Consider the following 23,264-nt stretch of genomic DNA (forward strand, 5'->3'; position numbering starts at 1 on the left):
AAATTTCAAGGGGTGCGTAGGTGTAATAGGCATCTATATATATATATATATATATAATGTATAAAATAGGCCTATCACATTTTATATACATTTTATATAATTTTAATCTATTTTAAATCTAATAGGCATATTACTCCAGTTCATTACACTTTTAGAAAAAGCATTTTTAGGGCTTAGTTCCCTCTGGTGAATATTTTTATAGAGCTCAACAAAAAAAAGGCTTAAAGTCAAACATAAATTTACAAATATTTTAGCTATTCACTGATGCTGCTTGTCCACACAAAATGTGAATTATTCCTGTAATGTTGTATGACCTTGAATAACATTTCAATAGTTAATATATCAGGTGGTTATCATGGGTTTCCTCCAACTGTTATCATGTTGGCAGTTATTATGGGTTTTCTCAAACCCTCAAATGCATGCAGGTCGAAATTGACAACGCTAAACTCCCTCCAAGTGCAAATGTGTGAATGTGCATTCCTGCATGTCCTGGGTGAATTCTCCCACTTCGTACCAAGAGAAAGTGGGAAATGTTATGGAGAAAGGCTACAAATCTTTTGACCTGGACAAGGATAAACCACCCCCAAAACCGTGTTATGAAAGAGAAAATTGGATATCTTAAAACTTTCTTCATTGAGTCTGTTTGTGGAATATGTATTAATAGGGACCTAAGGAACCATGAAGTAGCCAAAGAATGCAGAGGAAACACATTTATGAGCATTCAGTTCATGTACATGTAAATAATTGTAGTGTTGTATGCATTTTGCCAAATACCTTCAGTAATAAGGACTTTAAATGAATTATGCAGGCAGTAAATAGGAGGTACAGTATTTTGTGATTGTTCATTGTACATACATAGTTTTTTTTCCTGCAGTGGTGTATTTTTAAAGCCCACCAACCTGTGTTGTGGAACATCTGCATAATATCTGCCTAAAAGGTGGCCACCCCACTGTTCATTTGACCTTTTAATTACACCAATCTCTTCAGTTCATTTCTAATTCATGTACTAACAATAAAAAAAAAAATAATCAATAAACAGCACATAATGATTACTCTGATAGTTTATTAATTTCATTATAAATATAATATATACATGTAACATTAAAGTCTTCCTATTGGGAGACAACAGAAAGGCATCAAGGCATTATTTTTCATCTTATGTTGACTGCCACATGATCCACTTCAACCAAATCCAAATTAAAACTGTCCACTCAGAACAAAACTCAAATCATGTTAACTAATCAGACCTTGAGGGGTGTGACATCAAATAAGAATGAGTGCTACAGACGTACTCTTTACCTACTTTGCTGCCTTCTGTAACAATCTTCATACTAAATACATCAAAATGAGACATGAACACACTACAAAAAAGACATCCATTTATTTTACCCCTACGCTTGCGAATTTGAATAAATGGCATTAAATTAGTTTTTTGTCTGATGTGTTCAAAAAGTCCAAAAATCTGAGCACTGTAAGATCGTTCAACACACTTAAAATCATTTTCACTGATACAATCAACCAGTTTAGCACGCCACAAAAATATTACAATAACATAATACCTCTAGACATGTAGACAAATGTTATGACACTTCATGAGCAGGTTAGTAAAATTCCTGCAGGTCACAAATCCAATGCAACAGTGTTACAGTGGTCAAGTGGAATCTAAAAGACTATAAGGTGCACAGTCACAAGTCACTTACACACCATGTAAATCGTTTTTTTCCCAAATTGTTGATAGAAGATTACAGCCCAAACATGAACATGTCTCAAAACATCTGCGTCAGTAAGATAAAAGTTCAGCACTGATGGAACGGCCCTTTAATATCTTATTAAAAAGCTGCACAAGCAAAACTAAGTGGATACGTTTCATCCAGTATTATTAAATTAGTGTGGATTTTAACATGGGCACCAACAAGAATGCATGATTACATAAACAAAACAGTTCCAGTTCCTGAAATTTCTGTGCAAATTTTCCTTTCTACTGTTAGCTAAAAGTACTTATGTGATCAAAAATATATTATGCATTTATCCCATTGAGATCTCCCTGGCTTAAATGAACACCAGTCTAATCAGACTACAACATGCCAATCAAGTTAAATCATCTCAAATCAGTATCAAATCATGAAAACACCATGCTGAAACCTTAATTTACAAACCAATATGGAAAAGAATACTACAAATTAACACCGTAAAAAAAAAAAGGTCTGAAAATGTGCACATTTAACAAATAATTCTCTTCAAGAAAACAAATAATAAAATCCTGGCAGTTGTCCTTATGCTCAGTGTAATTTGACACCTTTATAATTACCAGATCTTTAAAGTATTGACCATCACGTATCCAACAAAACTAATTAAATACGTCTCTATACTGAACAATAACAAAAAAAAATTTATCATTCAAAAGACTTGAGCTTTAAAATATTTGGCATCCCGGCTTATGATTGAACATTTCATTCACAGGAAGCACCCTATGCCCAGATCACATGTTGGTTTGCTTTTCATTTAACTAGAAGTTTTCATATTTGATTCATAAAGAACAAAAATTAGAAAAGGTCTAAATGGAGAATTATTCAATAGATCACAATCTGTTGAAGTACAGGAGGACAAGATGAACAGCTGATGAAGATCAAACAAAGAAAATGGTTCAAATAAAACACCTTTGGACAAAAAAGTGATTGTATTTTTATATATAAATAATTTATCGTTTAGATGAATAGCTATTCCTTCTAGACACGTCACTAATTAGATCATATATAGATATTCATAATTTCAAGTAATAATTTTAGAGTGCTGTTGTAAGTAGGAAATCTGACCAGCACTTGCTAATTCAATTTATATACTTCTCCACAAAAAAACCTAAAAAAACTCTATCCTACTTTTTTTTCAAAATTAGCAAAGCTAAGTCATCTGTTCATGGCAAGTAGTAAACTATCAGAAAACTTAATTTTGTGCAGAGAATATACACATAGCTTACAGTCCCAACACATACTGAGCTCAAACAAGTGAAATAAGGCGGGTGACTAGTTCAGTAACTCAGTGCTAAGCGCTGCTTGATATTAACATTATTCAAAAACTACAATATGTTAATGATAAATATTCTTTTGGTCGGTTTGTACATATTCTGTAGTCAGAAAGCCATTACAAGTTGGCTTTATAACTAGCTGTATGAGTGCATGTCAGTTAAATAGTATACGCAGCTGATGGAAGTGTTACAATGTTCTTGAGAGCAGCATAACATCCTCAAACTGACCTATGAGCTTCTGTCATTCACAAGGGCCATAAGCTAACGGGGGAGAGACGGACTAATAGCACAAGTTCATCCAACTGAGCAGACATGCTCGACTGTGTTTAACTGATCATTTAAGACAAGAAAACAAAGATAATATAAACAAGCCCACACAAATCTTTTCTATGCATCTAAATTGTAATTAGATTTCAGACCTGTTTAGCTCTTAAAACTCCCCCTGAAAATTCAGTTTAGAGCACAACCATTACAAATAGGTCATTTTTGTGTGTTTGGCTATCTTGAGAGCACCTATGAAGGTAGAATATTAATGAGAAAGAATATGGCTGTGCAAAGAAAAGAAAAAAAAAAAAAGATATAAATGTGTAACAATGTAGAAAAACATACTGTAACAAAGAGTGTGTAAGATTTTGTATGGAGTACATGTGGAGTGTAAGGTGCAAATTGAGAAGTGTAAGGTATAAAACATGGAGCGGTGTGTGTGTGTGTGTGTGTGTGTGTGTGTGTGTGTGTGTGTGTGTGTGTGTGAGAGAGAGAGAGAGACCAGCTTGAACTCTCTGCTGCATGTACTGCATAAGTAAGGCGAACTGAGGAAAGACTGCATATTCATCGGCTTTGTCTGTTCAGACATCAGCAACAGGTGAAGACACCGGTTCCAGCCCTCAGTTATAATGAGACATGATGTCAGTAAAAAGAGATGGGCCAGGAAAGAGATGTTTTTTTTTTTCTTTTCTTCTTACAGACTGAAATGTTCAGAGAGGAGCCGTCCTACAGTCAATCAGACTACTCAGTCGACAGAAATCAGTGAGCAGGTCTTGTTTTCCCTTTTGTTTTGTTTTTTGTTTTTTAAATCTTTTTTTTGTTTGTTTTTTTAAAGGCATTTGTTTAAACTGCAGCTCAAAAAAACTTGGAATTTTTTATTTTTTTGCTTCGGGATTCAAGTTTGTCAACTGGGAACTTTAGGATGCTTAATACCCCATGGCAGAGGTAAAATGGCTTCTTTGTGCAGGAAAATGGGGGAAAACTGGTGAGTATAAAGACAGATTTGACATCTGCTCCTGGATGAGAAGTGCAGAGAAGTATTGCTTGCAATCACACTCTCCAATTCCGTCCTCCTTCTTCTCTCTGTGGGGCTGGAAGCTTTTGAGTTATCAGCATCATACAGTTCTTATCATCCCAACTGCCTGGTCAATGCTGAGGAGCTGAATGAAGAGGAGATGAAGGCTGGACCTCTGTGCGGAGGTATGAGGTAGGAGAGGGATGCTGGCACCAGAGGAACATCACTCGGATTTCTGGGCCCATTTCAAGTCATCTGATCTGGGCTTCTCTCCTGTCAGGCTCTGGATGATGTCCTCCAGATTCCTCCAGAAGCCAATCTTCTCCAGTGGGTAGTTCAACCAGCCTGTATATATGCACGCACACACATACAATAAGTTATACTGTTTTTAAAAAACACCATAATTTCACAGTTTGCACATGCTTGCCACCTATAACATTATCCGAGAAACAAAAAATAAATAATTTACTTTTGGAAATACAATTGTGTGTGTGTGTGTGTGTGTGTGTGTGTGTGTGTACCTGTAGTAATGCAGAAATAGGTCTCGTGAGGTGCCACATGATGAACTCTGTGGTGTTTGCGAGGGAGGATGATGTGGCAATCCTGCAAGAAAGTGACCCAGCGTGGCAGCCCAAAATAAGTGTGAGACCACTTATGGATTTGATTGGTCAGGGTCACAAAAATGCCCAAAGAATACAAATAGCAATATAAGGGGAAGATATGATAAATCTCCGCTGAAAAAAAAAAGAGAGAGAGAGAGAAAATAAAATAAAAGACATTATGGCAATGGTGCTTGTATAACAATCAATTCATGGACTTTTTCATGGGTTTTAGAATTGTGCTGGTGCACCTGTAAAAAGGCTGACATTTTGCTTATTTGTTTGGCCCTGAACCACCTCTCCTCTTCGCCCAGCTGCTATTTTTGAAATTGCTAATGTGGGTAGAGACATGCAATAGGGAGTGTGACTTTCTAAATCTGCCAGCACAGTGGTATTTTCATACCCAATTTGGTCCAAAATTGTGCTTGTTCGCATGAACTTGTATGGCCGATGCTCCAATAATCCAAGTTTAACAATAAAGAAATTAAAAAGGCATTATTTAACACAGCAAGAACATTGCTGATATGGTGGGGTTTTCTCCAAGTAGACTTAACATTGATGTAAAGAGTCTCCAGTGTCAGTGCTTTGTAATGGAGTTCAAGTTTTTTTATTAAAAATGTCATTGATAATAACATATTATTACTACATACATATTCATTGTGTTAAATATATAAACACATGAAATCATATCTGCAACAAAACCTATAGTCTGCCTTACCTGGTGTTAAAGTGTGGAAGTTGTAGGCCATATGAGCCAGGGGAATAATCGTCAACATGCAGTTATCACCGTTTGTCTCTATAAAATCATGCCGTGTGATGGCTGTTGGATCTATATGATGTTCTCGAAACGGACGGATGAATGCCTGCGGGAGGGAAATGGGAAATGAGTAAAGAAAGAAAGAGAAAGAGAGAGAGAGAGAGAGAGAGAGAGAGAGAGAGAGAGAGAGAGAGAGAGAGAGAGAGAGAGAAAGAAAGAGAGAGAGAGAGAGAGAGAGAGAGAGAGAGCGAGCGAGAGAGAGAGAGAGCGAGCGAGCGAGAGAGCGAGCGAGCGAGAGCGAGAGAAACCATGAACCCTGATAACCTACTCCACTGAGACAGAACACACCACAACTGCTTATAAACAAAAGATTCTCACTCTGAGATCAAAACAGAGCACCATCAAAGATCAGCTGTATCCTTCTGACAATGTTAAAAATTTTATGTCCCCTTAACACCCGAATGATATAAAAGAATGCGGCTATACGGCTATACAGAACATGAAGTATATTAATAAGAACTGGGTTCCCAGCTCTGGACACTTAACTCCTGTTAATAATGATTTATTTTTTAAGTACATTTATAGTTGAGTAGAAAAGCAAAATCCTGCACCTCCATACCTTTCCAATGATGGGCAGATCCACAGACCCCCACGTGTCAGCCCCCCAGTGAACCAGCCCGGAGGCAAAATCTGCAGTAAGAATTCCTGCCACTACACACACACACACACACACACACACACACACACACATACACACACACACACACATACACACACACACACACACACACACACACACACAGTAAGAGTCTGAACTGTAAAGGTCTCTGATATGCTGGTTTCAATAACCCAGTATCTCCATGACAACATGCCCTAAAACTTAAGAAATACAGTATAGTCTAAATAACTGGAAATAGTACAAGATAAATCAGATTCTGTTCCAATTATTGCCTTATTATTGTGAACTTAGTAATTTCTAGACAAAGACTTTACATAAATGTTGCTACAGGAAATTGGGATACAGTATTTCATAATGCAGATTCAGTCCTGAACATTTCTGCAAATTCTTTTTTTTTTTTAATTATTATTATTTTTTATTTATTTAATTATTTATGGATTTTTTACCAAATGACACATACTGGAAATAAATGGTAAAATATGCCATTTGGGATTGTGCATGGCTTATAATACATGTAGTTACTCAGTGAACCAGGTACAGATTAATTGGTTTTTGGACACAATTTCTGAATATTATATTTCATTAAGAAATCGATCCATGAGTAAAAATCTAAAAAAATGCATATGCAGTTGAGGTCAGGTGGATATACAAAGTACAGCAATACATAATCTGAAATGCAGAGTGATGGGAGATCCGTCAGCCCAAATGTTAATATTGTATGCATAGTTTTTGTGAAAAAGGTTTTAGTTAAAGTTGGTTAAAGTAACAATATCTAAATTTACTAAATTCAAATAAAATAATAAAAAAAAATTTTTTTAACAAGACTACCAATTCAAAATATTATGAAAATTTTTAACAAACAATGTACAGCATTAAAATAATAATTTGAATGCTAAATGAGGAAATTATAAATAACAAACATGTTCTCAAATTAGCTGAATATTTCTGGAACATGACTATAAATATCATAATTATTATTTTAGCTAGTAACGTGCAACCCTAGAGCACACATTACGTTTCGCGCGTCCACGTAACTGTGTTACAGGTTGCATCATGGAAAGTGCATTTCGAAATTATGTCAAAAATACAACCCGTCTCCTCCTGCAAAAATCTGTCACGGTACGAGGACGCTGGAGACTGTGACAATGTTCTAAATATACGTGCATACACAACCCAAGTCTAGAGTTTCAGTCTAGCTGCTTACATGGACACAATCGTGTGTGCTGAGTCATACTGGGTGATTAGTAAAGCAAAAGGCAGGCTTGTTAGTCTATTGTGTGATTGTGTGTTTGTGTTTGTGCGCACGTGTTACTTACCAATTCCCAGAAGGATGTACCAGACATGGCCCAGGTGGAAGTGGGCGAGGAGGTAAAAGAAATTAAAGGCCATGAGCGTGAAACAGAGAATAACACTGATCCATTCCTGACACCTTTTACCTAATTAAAATGAGAGAGAGAGAGAGAGAGAGAGAGAGAGAGAGAGAGAGAGAGAGAGAGAGAGAGAGAGAGAGAGAGAGAGAGAGAGAGAGAGAGAGAGAGAGAGAGAGGGGGGGGGGGGGGGGGGGGGGGAGAGGGAGAGGGAGAGAGTGTGACTCACACAAAATAGCTCAAATGTCCTCCCATTGTATGTGTCAGCATGTTTTTCGAATACAGTCCCACAGCAACACACCCAATGTTTCTAGAACCAGCTCGTCCCTGTTTTGTGTATCTCAATTTCTGCATCCCCTTTTTTCAATGAGATCACTGTGCAAAAAAATTGTTTGACAATATCTTCAACTTCTTCTTTCAGCTGCTCCCATTAGGGGTCGCTATAGCGGATCATCCGTCTCCATATTACCCTGTCCTCTACATTTGTTTCTTTCAAACCAACTGCCTGCATGTCTTCCCTCACCACATCCATAAACCTCCTCCTTGGTCTTCCTCTTTTCCTCCTTCCTGGTGGCTCCATCCTCAGCATTCTCCTACTGATATACCCCATGTCCCTCCTCTGCACATGTCCAAACCATCTTAATCTCGCCTCCCTCACCTTGTCTCCAAAACGTCCTACATGTGCTTTCCCTCTAAAAAAATTCATTTCTAATCCTGTCCATCCTCGTCACTCCCAATAAAAACCTCAACATCATCAGCTCTGCTACCTCCAGCTCCACCTCCTGTCTTTTACTAAATGCTTCTATTTCTAAGTCATACAACATCGCAGGTCTCACCACATTCCTATAAACTTTTCCTTTCACTCTAGCAAATACTCTTCTATCACAAATCACTTCTGCTATCACTCTTCTCCACCCACTCCACCCTGCCTGCACTCTTTTCTTCACTTCTCTAACACACTCTTCATTACTTTGCACTGTTGACCCCAGGTACCTGAACTCCTCCACCTTCACCAGCTCTTCTCCCTGCAACCGCACCACTCCACTGCCCTCCCTCTCATTCACACACACGTAATCTGTCTTACTCCTACTGACTTTCATTTCCCTTCTCTCCAGGTCATACTTCCACCTCTCCAGGCTCTTCTCAACCTGCTCACTACTCTCACCACAAATCACAATATCATAATCGCAAACATCATAATCCATGGATACTCCTGTCTGACCTCGTCCGTCAACCTGTCCATCACCACAGCAAACTGGAAAGGGCTCATGGCCGAGCCTTGATGCACTCCACCTTGAACCAATCTGTCGTTCACTGCTGTCACACTGTCCTCATGCATGTCGTGCACCACCCTCACATACTTCTCTGCCACACCTGACTTCCTCATACATTACCACAACTCCTCTCTCAGCACCCTGTCCTACACTCTCTATAAATCCACAAACATAGTTATAACAGGCAAAACATTAAATAAAAAAGATCTGATTAATCGATTAATAGAAAACCCAGTCAACCGATTATCAAAATAAATGTTAGTAATATATATATATATATATATATATATATATATAATATTATTTATATTATATTAATATATACATATAAAATATTAATGGTACAGGGCTTTCGGTTCAGTACAGCAAATTAAATCCTTTTTACGTGTGGAACAGAAGTTAAAATATAAGTTAAATTATGAGTTCCCTCAGAATTGTATAAAAGGATTGTTTAGTCTACGCCTCGCATTTTGAGTGCATTTCTTATTTTATTTTTAATTTTTTTTAATCATTAGACTTAAAAAACATACACAACAATGCCAGGGGTATTAAAAAAAAACACTAGAATTAGCGTAGTATAACATACACTATATGGATAAATGTTTTGGGACACCTGGCCTTTCCAGTCATATTCAGTTCTTCCCCAAACTACTACCTCAATGTTAAAGGCACACAATTGTATAGGATGTCTTTCGATGTGGAAACATTACATTTTCCCTTTTATTAGACCCAAACCTCATGCTACATCAGTACCTGACTTTAATAAAACCCTTGTGTCTGAATAAGCACAAATCTGCACACGCACACTCTAAAATCTAGTGAAACATCCTCCCAAAAGAGTGGCGGTTTTGACAACAGCTAATAGGAATTGAATGCAAGAGAATGTCAGAAAGCACTTATGTATCTTATAGTCAGGTGTCCACAAACTTTTGTCCATATAGTGTAAATCATTGTACAGCACACACAAAGGTAGAATGACATTCAGTCGCTGCTGTATTGTATTGCCACTGTGTATTGTGTAGTACTGACACACTCAATACACTATCGATACATTGCTTTTGCGTTAGGCTAAATTGTTTATCCTGTGAGAGATGCCTACTCTAAATTATAGCCATGATCATTTATTAACATTTTATATAACATTTTACTCATCAGCACCCAATAACTTCTAGAGGAACTCTTCTTTCTTTCATGGATAGAGGTATGTAATACACAGACATGCATATGTACGGTAAGGTTAGGGGCTTTTACTTGTCACATATACAAACCCGCACAGTGAAAGTCATCCTTCGCATTTGACAGTGATTTTGGGAAGATGGGGTCATTTTAAATGTTACATTTTAAACCTTGCTCAAGGGTGGCAGTTTGGCAATGCCAAGGTTTGAAACTGATCTTCCAGTCAGTAACCACTGAGCTACCACTCCCCCCCCCCCCCCCCCCCACGTCCATGTGTAAAAACTATTTCAAGGAAGTAAACCATAACAAACGAGTTGGGATGATACTGCGCATGTCTGGTCCTGAAGCATTACCGGTAGCACAATTTTAAACTAACGTATTTTTTGAGTCGAGCTAAAACAGAACAGAAACTTATAAAGTCTTAAAATAGGTGATGACGTGAAATCCTTAATTCAGACATCGACCTTTTCACTCAGAACATTAAATGTTTACCTCTGCCGTACCCAGACATGTTTTATTATCTGGTTGAGACTCTACACGAGAGAAGCGGTAAAGATTGATCGCAGTCTGGATGCCTACAATTATTCTCTAAGCGGAAAAGTCGAGTCTTCAAAAGTTTGGTCACACAATGTGGATGATGTTTAACCGGTGTTTGGTGAGAAGCTGGAGCGTCGCATGCTGTTAAAAACGTCCTCCCTCCATTTGGTTCGTTGCTATGGTAACCGGAGAGGTTATTAGCGCGCATTGCGTGATACACTGGTTAATCCGTATGGCTAATGTATGAGTTTCACCTCCCGATGTTCAATAAAACAAGTGTTGTGATCTCCCGAGCTCCTGGTCGGTATCCGGTGGTGGTGGTGAACCGATCAGCAGAACACAGTATAAAGACCTGCACTCTCTAGCGCCGCATACGGGACAAGATTTGATGGGGGAATGCGGGTGCGGGCAATAAAATACTCGTGCGTGCGGGACAATAAAATCATTCGCAGGACTCAAAAATGGTCTTAAAAAATTTAAAATTATATATATAAAAGTGTAGTAAATACAAATAAATTGTTATGCGTCTACTGCACTAAAGCAATGCACTTCATGTGCGGTAACTACTAAAGCGCACGAGGCGCAATACACAGGAGAATCAGAGTGCTACATATATCACTTCATTAATAAAGAAAGGTACATACAACACAACAAAACCCTGGCCTGTTTTATTTATTTTATAAGATATCGATATGAATGTGAATATGAATAACCTGCACAAAAAAAAAAATAGTGTATAGTGTCTTTTAAACTTGTTTAGTTCTCTGAGATGTTCGTGCTGAAGAAAATGCCAGGTTTCAAGTTCCTACACTCTGCTGCTCGTTTCTATTTGTCCAACATCCAAGTGCGTTGACTGTGTAAACTTGGTTTAAAATCACCTTCATCATCTGTAAAATGGCTGCAGGGGGAAAGGACATAGGAGGAGCACCAACATGGAAACACAATCATAAAACATGTTGGTTAAACAAACTTTTAGCCTGCTTTTAGAATGCTGGAGGATATAATGATGGTAGTGTCCACTGGACACAATTTGGGTTTATTCTGCATTTGGCATTTCAAACAGCATATGTTTCTAAAAGAGTGCATACAGACGCATGCACGCAGCTATTACACATGTTGATATCTTGGTTTTGAACCTTTGCAACCTCAGAGCTGCTGATATCATCTATGTGAATTTGAACTTTGGTTGAAAAAAAGGCTGTTTCAGCAAATGTGTGTGTACTGTGCTCTATCATAGAAAAAGACACAACATTAATTTAAGTTCCAGATCATTCATACCTCTCTCTCTCTCTCTCTCTCTCTCTCTCTCTCTCTCTCTCTCTCTCTCTCTCTCTCTCTCTCTCTCTCTCTCTCTCTCTCTCTCTCTCTCTCTCTCTCTCTCTCTCTCTCTCTCTCTCTCCCCCCCCCCTTTCCCTCCCACTAACTCATGCATACGCCCATGACTCCTATAATGAAATAAGTAGAGATATAGCTCCTAAAAATATGTAGATATATTAACATCCTACTAGTACTGTAAAAAAAAAAAAGTTGAACATTATTACTTTCATAACTACTAATACTGTCAATACTAACTTGTAATCACTTAAATTGTATTTTACTAACAATAAATTAAGACAAAGTCAATGAAACCTCAGCCAAAATAGTCTGACACAATGTAAGTGTATGTTAGTCTACCTATAAACAAGTCAACTTGTACATACATATTGTAACAAAACAAAACGTACTCTCAATAACTGCTCTCAATAAACACAGTCACGTGTTCAGTTCCTGGATTTTTTTTTCAGTTGAATCACATTGTTCCTTTACATCACATGCTACCAGAAAGCTGTCGATGACCACAAAAGAACAGCCATGTAAACTAGTTTATTTATAACAGAACAGCCCTTAAACACAAAACAAAAAAATCTGATGAAAAGTAAAGGATATTCACCATTACTGTTCAATTTCCTGAAAGAAAACCGTGTATATTCTGCAAAAAGACAACAATCCAATCTATCTTTCAAAAGACATTTTATGACCTTCCCACTATCAAGATCGAATGTGAAGGAGACCATTCATAGAGCAGAGAGATCACAAAGAATGCTAATATTTTACAAATGAGACGGCACAACAGAACATTGCACAGCAATCTGAGAACATACACTTTCATTATTAATTAAGGGAAAACATGCCATAGATTCAATCCATTTTAAGAATTACTTAAATGGATAAAAAGGTTTACGATGCAAAATAAAGAGACAGATTGTTATTGTCATGTTAATGAGAAACCACAAAGCTCTCTATCCCAAAGACTTTGCTGTGTAGGAAAACAATAGGCCAGCTTCACTGGAAACTCTGAACACGCCTTTCCTCTAAAAAAATATATAAATAAATAAAAAATCTCACCAAGTAGACAGCAGTGTGGTACAAAATTAATATAATTAATTTGGTCTATTAAAAAGAGAGATGCACAATTCAGAACAAACGTAATTTTATTTACAATTAACGTCCGATTTTGGTTATTTGGACAAACTTAAACACCACAGAACTTCAAACAATTGTTGTCTTTACTATTGTTCTATGATTATGCACTTTTTGCTCTCAACTATGATTTGATCTGCAAACAATACACATTTAAAAGCTATTAAAAACCAAACATGGTTAACCAAATAAAAATTTCCCACATCTCCGCTTTACAGAAAGAACCAGGACCAGATCCTATTTGCACTATTATTAATAGTAGTGTTAGTATTGTTAGTAGTGCCTGTATTGATGTAGCTGCTATTGTGTATATAGTATAATAATGAGAATAAGTATTGAATTGGTAGAAATTATTAGCAAGACTATGAGGGAAAAGTATATATATGGCCATTGATGAGGCATAACATTATGACCACCTGCCTCATATTGTGATGGTCCCTATTTTGACCCATTAAGCATTAACAGCTTCTTCAGCAATTTAAGCTACAGTTGCTCGTCTGTTGGATCAGATCACACGCCCAGCCTTCGTTCCCCACGTGCATCAATGAGGCTTGACCCTGTTGCTGCTTCACCACTGCTCCTTCCTGTGACCACTTTTGAAAGATAATGACCACTACAGATCAGGAACAGCCCACAAGAGCTGCAGTTTTGGAGATGCTCTGAACCAGTCATCAACCTATCACAATTTCTTCCTTGTCAAACATTAACTTTGAGACAAAAAAAAATGTTAATTTGGTGCCTAATATATCCCACCCACACAGGTGTCATGAAGAGATAATCAGTGGTTTTCACTGTTTTTATATGCTCATAATGTTATGCCTGGTCGGTGTGTGTGTGTATGTGTATATATATATATATATAAAAACACTACATCATGGCATATTTTAAATACCACCTCCACTTCTTCGTTTACAGAGATGTGCTTTTTCTCTATAGAGGTAACAGCCCTCTGCCTCTCCTATCTGATTGCAACGCTGCAATTGTCATCCGGGTCATTAAAGTTGATTGTGATCAATCTTTTGCATACAACTGCCTTTAAGAAAATACAACGTGAGAATTTCACAAAGCTGAATGAAAAACAGTAATGGAGATGTTGTCGAAACACGCACGCGCCTCTCCCAGCAGGATCATATGGAAGTGACCGAAGAGTGTAATTAGGATCCAGCTACAGATCCCTCAGCATCACACACACACACACACACACACACACACACACACACACACACACACAGCAATGTTATTTACTTATTATACAATTCATGAAGTCACATCACAGCATCACTTCACATCTGCGTATCAGGCAGCGAGCAGCTGCTCACTTCTATCCCACATTAACACCCAGCACCAACCTGAACATGAGGCAGAAAGTTCTGCACAGTTCCGAGCAGGTGAAGCTCCTGACTTCCCATCAGTGATAAAGCACTTAATACCCGACTAGCTTCGTTAGCAGAGAACCTATTACGAGCTAGGCTATCGAGCTAAGCGCGACCCTGCGCTCTCACCTGGTGAGTATAAATTCGCGAGCTCCCGAGCGCCGGCGTGTTGAGGACCCCATCTGGCCGAAGCCCGAGCCGGAGAGCTCGACTCGCTTTCCTCCCCTCTGGCCTCCGCAGCCCCGTGGTCACTCGGGTTGCTGGTCATGTTGTCTCCGGCTTTAGTTTCTCTCTCCCCCCGGCGAGGAAGTCAACCCGTCCGAATCTGTTCCTCAAACTACAAACCACGCCCTAGTGCTCTCGGTCACGTGTCGCGTGGTCCAATCATCAATCCCTACACTTGCTTCCCATTAGAAATCTTAGCCAATAGGATTGCAACAAGGGAAAGACGTAATTTATGACCCCACCCGTATACCACCAATCAGAATGCACGTTTAGGTTAGAAGGCGGTCCAAAAACCACACCCACACAAACTATCCAGCGCGCATCGTTTATTGGTACCATAGTCCTCGAACGGGGTCACGTGATGCACAAAGAATTTAGATTAGATTAGATTCGCTATTGGTGTCTTGCAGTTCTTATAGAAACAGCAGTAATAAGTCATTAGAGAACTGGATATTCGTATTCTCTCAGAGTGAGACTGGAAAAAATGACACTGTACACAACAAAAAATAATGGACTGGTGAATAGGGGCAGTTTTGGACAAACCTATTTGGGTTCAAAATAGCAACCCACTTCCTGATCTCTACGAAAGTAAAAGTCATATGGTTATGCTGCACTGTCAAGTCAAGTCAAGAAGCTTTTATTGTCATTTCAACCATATATAGCTGATGCAGTACATAATGAAATGAAACAACGTTCCTCCAGAACCCAGGTGCTACATACAACAACATAAAACAACAGTCACGGAAACAGAAAAACAAACACAGGGCCAAGAACTAGTAGAATGATCCTCGCCACATAAAGTGCATGTGTGCAACTGGTGCAAACAGTGCAAAAAGACAACACAAGACAGTGCAGGACAATACACAATACATAAAACACAAAATAGCTCCGCCAGTATACCTGTCCTAACAAAATAAATAAGGTGCACAGTAGCAGAAAAATGTAAACAATATTGTGCAATTAAACATATAGCAGCAAACTCAACAGAGATGAAGTAAACAGATGTGCAAAAACGGCATGTAAACATTTTTGTGGTAATGATTAGTGTGAGTGTTACTGAATGGTGGGTGTGAGTGTGTGTGAGAGTTTAGTTCAGTTCTTGGTTGAGGAGCCTGATGTCTTGAGGAAAGAAACTATTGCACAGTCTGGATGTGGCGGCCCGAAGGCTTCGGAACCGCTGTCTAATGCACAGCAAATACTAGTTTATAACAGTGCAATATGCCTGCTATGGATAGTCTACAGAATAGTGTATTATACTTGAAAATCTTTAAATGTTGGCTCACTTGTAGCCTATTGTGCACACGTCTCAAGGTATATATACACTGTATACTACACACTACGCAGTGTCAAGTCAGGGCAAGTAGGCTTTTATTGTCATTCCAACAATATACAGTATAGTGCACAGTGAAATAAAACAAGACCAAAGTGCTACTTAATACAACATGTCAAAAATAACACAAAACACTACACAACTGTTTAAGCCATTACTTTGGAATATCCTTCCTTACAGTGTTCGAGGACCAGAGACATATTTATTTCAGCGAGACCTACACATAACACGTGTCACATGTCATTACCTTGTGTTCCAGTACATCTGATCATAGGCACATTATTAACTTGTGCTTGTTAATATTATGAACAGCAGCTACGCTTATTCCTCTAAACTGCTTTTCTTTCTCTCTCCACCTCGAGGAACCCCGAAGGTTCTGCCAGCTCCAGTCGTGTCCCACCTCATGAAGATTATGGACTTTCAAAGAGTAGATGTCGTCCCCGCGAACATCCCAAAACAATCTAGAGACGTACCAGCACCATTTGAATCAGACTTCATGCAGAGTTTGGAGATTAGACCTCTTTGAACGTTTATAGACTTAAATGCATGAAGAAGCTGGTGTTGTATCAAGGATGATCTCAAATTTTGAGCTATTTATTGAGTTGCTCAGTAGCTCCGGGTTTCACAACGTCATCTGACTATATACGACTGTAGAAAGGACATTACTCATAATCATACATTCCGGTGCTCATTGTATCTCTGGTGTTTTGTATTGTTTTTAATATTCATAACCACACTCTTGATATCACCCAAATGGGTAAGGGTTCCCCTTTTGAGTTTGGTTCCTCTCAAGGTTTCTTCATCATAACGTCTAAGGGAGTTTTTCCTTGCCACAGTCGCCACAGGCTGCTCATCAGGGATAAAACCACACAATTCACTTTAATTCTTAAGTTCTGTAAAGCTGCTTTGCGACAATGTCCGTTGCGAAAAGCGCTATAGAAATAAACTTGAACTTGAACTTGAACAAAACTAACTTGCGCATAACAAAAAGTGCATGTGTGTGACATTTAGTACAAAAAAAAACAGAGAGAGACGATAGAAAAAAGTGACACTGCAGCACCGTCCAGTACAGAAAATGTGTGTTCTTTCAAATGGATTGTTTATTTAATAATAAAAACTGTACATGTAAACACTGAATGTTGTATATTGTACACTATAATGTACACCGTGACCTATACTATGTATCATGCATCACTCTACTGAATCCCTGCCAGTTCAATTAAGTTGTTGCACAAGATTTTTACCTCAAACCAAAACGTGTTACTCTTCGGTGTGTTTAGAAAAAAAAACTAATGAGGCATCAGGAAAATGCTTTAACACAGACATGAGCTGTTTAGTTCTTTTAACCTTTTAGAAAAGGAATGCAATGCAAATTATAGCATGACTATTTAAAAATATAAAACCAAAAATAAAAAAAAAATAAAATCACGTATTCTGTTCTGTTAAATAAGCCATTACAAACTTTTTGGAAAAATCCAGTTTAGCCTGAGCAACTGCCAAAAACAAGCCAAGCTGTTAGACCTAAATGTTAGGTTATTTAATCAGTGTTCTTATTATTTGATTTGACTAGTCAGTAGAGATTTTCTGAATGCCTTATGTGTTATTTTCATAAAACAAATGTTAGTAGCGGTAAATCACAAATTGATTCTTCTTTTTTATTATAATTATTTTTTTACTTGTGTTTACCTCCTGGAAAATATAGTCTACCAGTTTGACTAGCTCTGCCAGTGTTGTAGCAGTTTAGCAGCAGGTAGGTTGGTAGACTAATCCAGATTTGTAAAAAGAGGAGATTATTTTATACCATTGCCTGAAAAAGTGTGAAAATCTCTGTGTGTTTGTTGCACTGGGAACAATCAGGGTGTTCAAATCCTATGTACTACATTGGATGAGTAACTTGAGCAATAAAAAATAAATAAATTAATGTGTACTGCTTATGGTAGATATGTTATGGTAGTAAATTGGATTACGTACTACATTAGATTGTAATTGGATTAAAAACATTGAGTTAGTATACAAAGTATTAAATTGAAAAATTAGTCTTGTTGTTAACACCCAATACAGCAAATTAGTATGCAGGACGTATCTCGAGGCATAAGAGCAAATAAACTTAGATTTGCACAGAGTTTGCATATTATTTGCAACGTGACACTACATACACGCTGATAGTTCTGCAAAGAATTAATGGCGCCGTTACTTGCAGTAGCGCATAGTCTCCGCTAGGTGTCAGCGTAGTAATTGTCTTTCAGTTTACAAACGTGGCCCAACTTCAGTTCTTTAGAGTTTGCTTAAGCTTTGGTTTTCTGACTATATAAACAGTCCCCAGCATTAAATGCTTTTATTTCATTTAATTTTTATTTTATTTCAGAGTGTTTCATTTTTTTAAAGGCTTTAGGTACCATGCAGGTAACTTAAATTACCCAACTGCAGGCATGATGTGTTTTGGAACAAAACTATTCAGATTATATAGCAAGTCCATATTGAACATCAGTTGAAGGCCCATGTCTTTAGGATAAATTGACTTCCTAACATTAATTAACATTAATAGAGGTTTCCTTTGAAAAATCCTGCTTAGTCTGACCAACTACCAAAACACAGGCACCAGCAGGTGAAGCTGGTGGACGTCTTTCCAAGTCTGCTTTCTTATTATTTGACGATATTGATCATTTATTTTATTTTCCTAAGAAGAACCTGTCTCTAATATAGAATTTGTGGTAGTACTCCAGATGTTCAGAACTGACTGACATGACCAGCTAGGCCTGTATTTTGGCTGTTGGTAGCTGGTCAGACAAACCTAACCCTTATAAAGGGTTTGTCTATTTCTTTTAATTAAGAAAATCTTGTAGTAGCGGCTCTGTAAATTAGCCATTAACGGTGACCAGAGCAAATAACTATGGAATTGAGCCGAAGCCTAATGTAAATTTGGGGTGGTGTATTTAGATCCTATGCACTACTCCCCAGTATCCGTTTCTCAGGATTTCTACCAATGCCCTGCTATGATTGATCACTTAATCCACACTATGGATCAGCAATGCAATTCGATTGGAAAAATGCCATGCGGATTCCCTCCACAACTATACTGAGACTCCTCTGATCTAATATGGCTTGTCTGAAATGTCATTGGTAATATAATGAACAGAAATGAGAGCATATTGGACGGACCATGAGAATGGGAATAAGAATGGGAACCTCATGTTGTCCTAGTTCTCTTGCGGTTCTAAAGTTACTTTTCCTATTATGCGACACGTTTCCTATTGAAACAGACTCTTCAAGCAGAACACCATCAGGATATTTTTATGAGTGGATGTCCCAACGATAAAAGAGTCAGACAGCGATGTTTTTACTGAGTGAGCTTCTATATGCAAATTCATAATCCATTTTTTGTTTCACAATTGTCACAGTCTTATCTCCAGACAATCTTTATTGTATAACTCGGTATGCATGACATTGTAATGTGCGCTTTAGAAATTAGATTTTATTAGCAGCATGTTACATGGTGTGATATGATAAGCCTGCTTTTATTGTACAATGTGGAAAGTTCTTAAGATGGCTGTTTCTGCATTTTTTATTACATTGTCTCTCTATATACTGGTAAAATAAATAAAAAAATCAACTCCTAATGGTAAGTGAATGAATGGTCCCAGACTATGTTTGCTTTAGAATCAAGGTATATTACGGAAAGGTCCAACAAGCAGGGTAAATGTGGACCATGACATTGTGTAACTATCAAAGCCTATCTATCTACCTGTCTAGAGCTTTCCAATCTAACTTCTATTTTTTTTTTACAAAAATTATCCAACAAATCAGATTTGTTTGTCCAATAAAGAACAGATCAATGTAGCAAAGCAGTTTTACAACTAAACTTGATCAATGTCTCTGGTGTTATGTTACTGTACCATTCTGTTTTGTTCAACAGCCTGTAATGTGTACACTTAATATCTGCCAAATGGGCTGATCAGATGTTCTGATTTGAACCATATTGTGTTTGTTTGAGAATAGCTTCACATTTCCAGGTCTTGATTACTCCCTGTGCTATTTTAGGCTCTGGGGGTCGTCTCAGTTTGATATATAGTTGATGTGTTTTTTTTTTTTTTTTGTGTACTTTGTAGTAAGGGGAAAATGACATCCAACCTCCGTTAGTACAGTCTATCAGGTTTAGGCCGGTTTGAGTTTTTTTCTTCTCTCTTTTACTTACGACAGTCAGGACCCCGCCCACTTCCTCAAGAGCATATATATCAACCTCCAAAACATGGGACTTGTGACACCGCGTTTGCACACGAAGCCACGCGTATGTGAAGATTCGATCAGTTCCGACAGATTTGTCAACTTTAGTAACTGGTGTTGTCCTGAAGATTTGTAGTGCAACGTGACTGGTGCTTGTTGCTGTTTATTTAGAGAGTTTATTCGTTGGTCTTAAACTTTTAGTCAGGGCGATCAGCCCCTGTTTTAGCGTCCTGCCGCAATCCGGCGGGTGTTAAGATCCATGGAAGTGGTCGGTATTTACGAAAGGGACCTCGCATTCCACAGCGGCCACAGTCTGGGTCCCGTCCACGGCGGCGTGTACAAACCCTCCACTGACGGCTCGATGACGAAACTCGGCATCTCCGAGCACGAGAAGGCGATCGACTTCAGCATTTACTTGGACTCCACTCTTCACTACCAGCAGCCGGCTCTTCACGGCGAGGAGATCTTTACTGGGGACTTCTCGGCCAGCGAGGACGCCAAGAGCAAGCGAGCCGCCGCAGCCGCCGCCGCCGCGGAGGCGCCCGTGTACAAGAGCTACGCAGCGCTGACCGAACGCGACGTCAACCGGAGCCAGCTCGGCTACCCGGAGCTGCAGGAGACGCGCCTCGACACCGTTTTCAGCCCGGACTTCCTGGGCGCCTACGGCAAGAGTCAGTGGCGAGGCGACGTGAACGAAGACACGCGGATGGACGGACCGGGAGGCTACGACATGCGCTCGTACCTGCAGTACCAGACGGCGCCAAGCGGGAGCCTGGGAAACATCTCCAACGCTTCGTCGTCGTGCTCCAGCCCGCCTGGCACGCCCGCGACGCCCAGCAAAGCCAGGTCGCCTCAGCACGGCGGAAAAATCCCGTCTTCGGGTAAAGGCAAGAAGCGGCTGGACAAGGACAGCGACGAGTACCGGATGCGGCGCGAGCGCAACAACCTGGCCGTGCGCAAGAGCAGAGACAAAGCGAAAATGCGCAATCTGGAGACGCAGCACAAAGTGCTGGAGCTCGCGGCTGAGAACGAGCGGCTGCAGAAGCGCGTAGAGCAGCTTTCCCGAGAGCTCTCCACCCTGCGCAACCTGCTCTCCGCCACCGGCCAGTGCTAACGCTGACTTTTACCCGCTTTTCTGCGTGAGACTCTTAATGCATCGGTTCCAAAGAGTATGCATTTTTTTTGTTTGTTTGTTCTGTTTATTTGTTTTTGTTTGTATTTGTTTTATTTTTTACAAATGAGTAAAATTTGCGTGAAAACAACGAACAGTGCTTTTAAAATAATGTTTACAAGAGCGTGTAAAGAGGACTGGCGCCTGGATTGCGCAACACTCACATGCTCGATGACTGGTGTCACTCTGGTGGTGTTGTGGACCCCAAACCCCCCGCGCCCCCCGCTCATGTACTTTGGTCTGTACAGTATTTTTGTACGGGTGAAATGTCTACTGTTTTAATAATACTAATAATAATAATAATAATAATAATAATAATAATAATAATACTCTGTTATTTAAATACCATTTTCCCCCCCAAAAAAATCTGGGGCAGTGGCTGTCGAGGGAAGAGTTGTACTGCAGAGGTATGATGCAACGCATTGTAACAGTATTGGCCATGCAATGAAGTAGTGTGCTAAAAGAGAATAACGGTAGATTTCTTGTATTGTTATATAATATTTTATTGCATTAAAATGATTTTTATTTCTTTTTTGAGATTGGTTGTCCGGCTATATTGTTCTCTGATTGCTCTGGCTCAAGTCGCACTCACTTTCTTTTCTGTGTAGAAAGACCTGTTCAGTTAGACAATAAAAAGAACAAAAAAAACATTGGATAGATAAAATATAATTATTTAAGTGCTGAGTATTAAGGATGTAGTTTAACTCCCCTTTTTTATTCGTATTATAATATACACATCCATATCTATAGTGTTCCCCTCTGAGGCACTTTATTACTCATTGAGCAAATGGTTAATCAAAATTAAACACTGCAATATTTAGTACACTTTACTGGGATGTAAAAAAAAAAACCCTACTGTAGCCATATACGTTGTGTATATCGATAATAATATCAGGTACGATTTTTACTAAACACATAGTAGAGGGACTGAAAGAACCTTTTTTTTTTTTTTTTTTTTTTTTTTTTTTTTTTTTTTTTTTTACAGGTTTGTCCTTTGTACATGTCAACCAGCAGTAAAGCAGAATTATCTAAAGCACACAGGCATTGTCAATAGTCTACAGGGTTCAGTGCTCTCTGAGTTGGGGTCAAGGCTAGACCTGCAACGCCCCAAAACGACCAAGCTCTAGCTGGTTCTTCTCTAAATCTCTAAACACACACACACACACACACACACACACACACCTACAAACAGGTGCACACACATACACAACATTTGAATATAGATAGCAAATCTAATAGTCCAAACCAGGCTAATTTTTGAAAATAAACCAAAAAAGAATAGAAAATTGAGCCTCTATTCTAGCATAAAGATTAGGATCAACACAGGAAAAAAAAAAACAACAAAGGTCTTAATAGTCATTTGAATATTACAACCTTTAATAGGTGTTTCAGATTTAAGAGATGTTTGTGCATTTTGAAATACCAACAGTCTAGAAATAAACACCATAATATTGAATCATCTAAATCAACAGTTTACTTATATTACTGACACAAAAACTAACAAACAATATAATATACAATAGTGTTTTTTAAAAAGACATAGGCTGTAATTAACCACACTGCTTGAGTCAGTGATCTGGGCCTTAATAATCCTCTCCTTTATGAGCCAATAAACCTGTTCTCTGGCACTTATTTTCTGGAAGCGTAATGTTTGCCACATATTTCCATCCACAATATCAAATAAACATACATTCTGAGGATTTCAGAAGCACTGTTAATATAAGAGCATGACCAAATCTTAAAAGGTGGTTGCATCACAGCACAAAAGACAGCCAACATGGGAAACTTGGCCCC

The 23,264-nt window shown here is 38.5% G+C and overlaps 2 protein-coding genes across 2 annotated transcripts; one reads left to right on the plus strand and one right to left on the minus strand.

The window, feature by feature from the left end:
• Window positions 1-1,043: 1,043 nt before the first annotated feature.
• Window positions 1,044-14,878, minus strand: peds1 (plasmanylethanolamine desaturase 1). The gene is made up of 6 exons (XM_083555451.1): window positions 14,653-14,878; window positions 7,653-7,772; window positions 6,277-6,368; window positions 5,619-5,763; window positions 4,823-5,035; window positions 1,044-4,646 (listed from the first exon to the last, which is right to left on the minus strand). The coding sequence occupies exons 1-6, from the start codon at window positions 14,789-14,791 to the stop codon at window positions 4,525-4,527; spliced, it is 831 nt and encodes a 276-aa protein (XP_083411577.1). The 5' UTR covers window positions 14,792-14,878; the 3' UTR covers window positions 1,044-4,524.
• Window positions 14,879-19,182: 4,304 nt separating this feature from the next.
• cebpb (CCAAT enhancer binding protein beta) lies at window positions 19,183-22,007 on the plus strand. The gene has a single exon (XM_083555446.1). It carries the CDS (start codon window positions 20,559-20,561, stop codon window positions 21,411-21,413), a length of 855 nt encoding a protein of 284 aa, XP_083411572.1. The 5' UTR covers window positions 19,183-20,558; the 3' UTR covers window positions 21,414-22,007.
• The last annotated feature ends 1,257 nt before the right edge of the window (window positions 22,008-23,264 follow it).

This window comes from Silurus aristotelis (assembly GCF_946808225.1).
Source record: "Silurus aristotelis genome assembly, chromosome: 11".
Taxonomy (NCBI): domain Eukaryota; kingdom Metazoa; phylum Chordata; class Actinopteri; order Siluriformes; family Siluridae; genus Silurus; species Silurus aristotelis.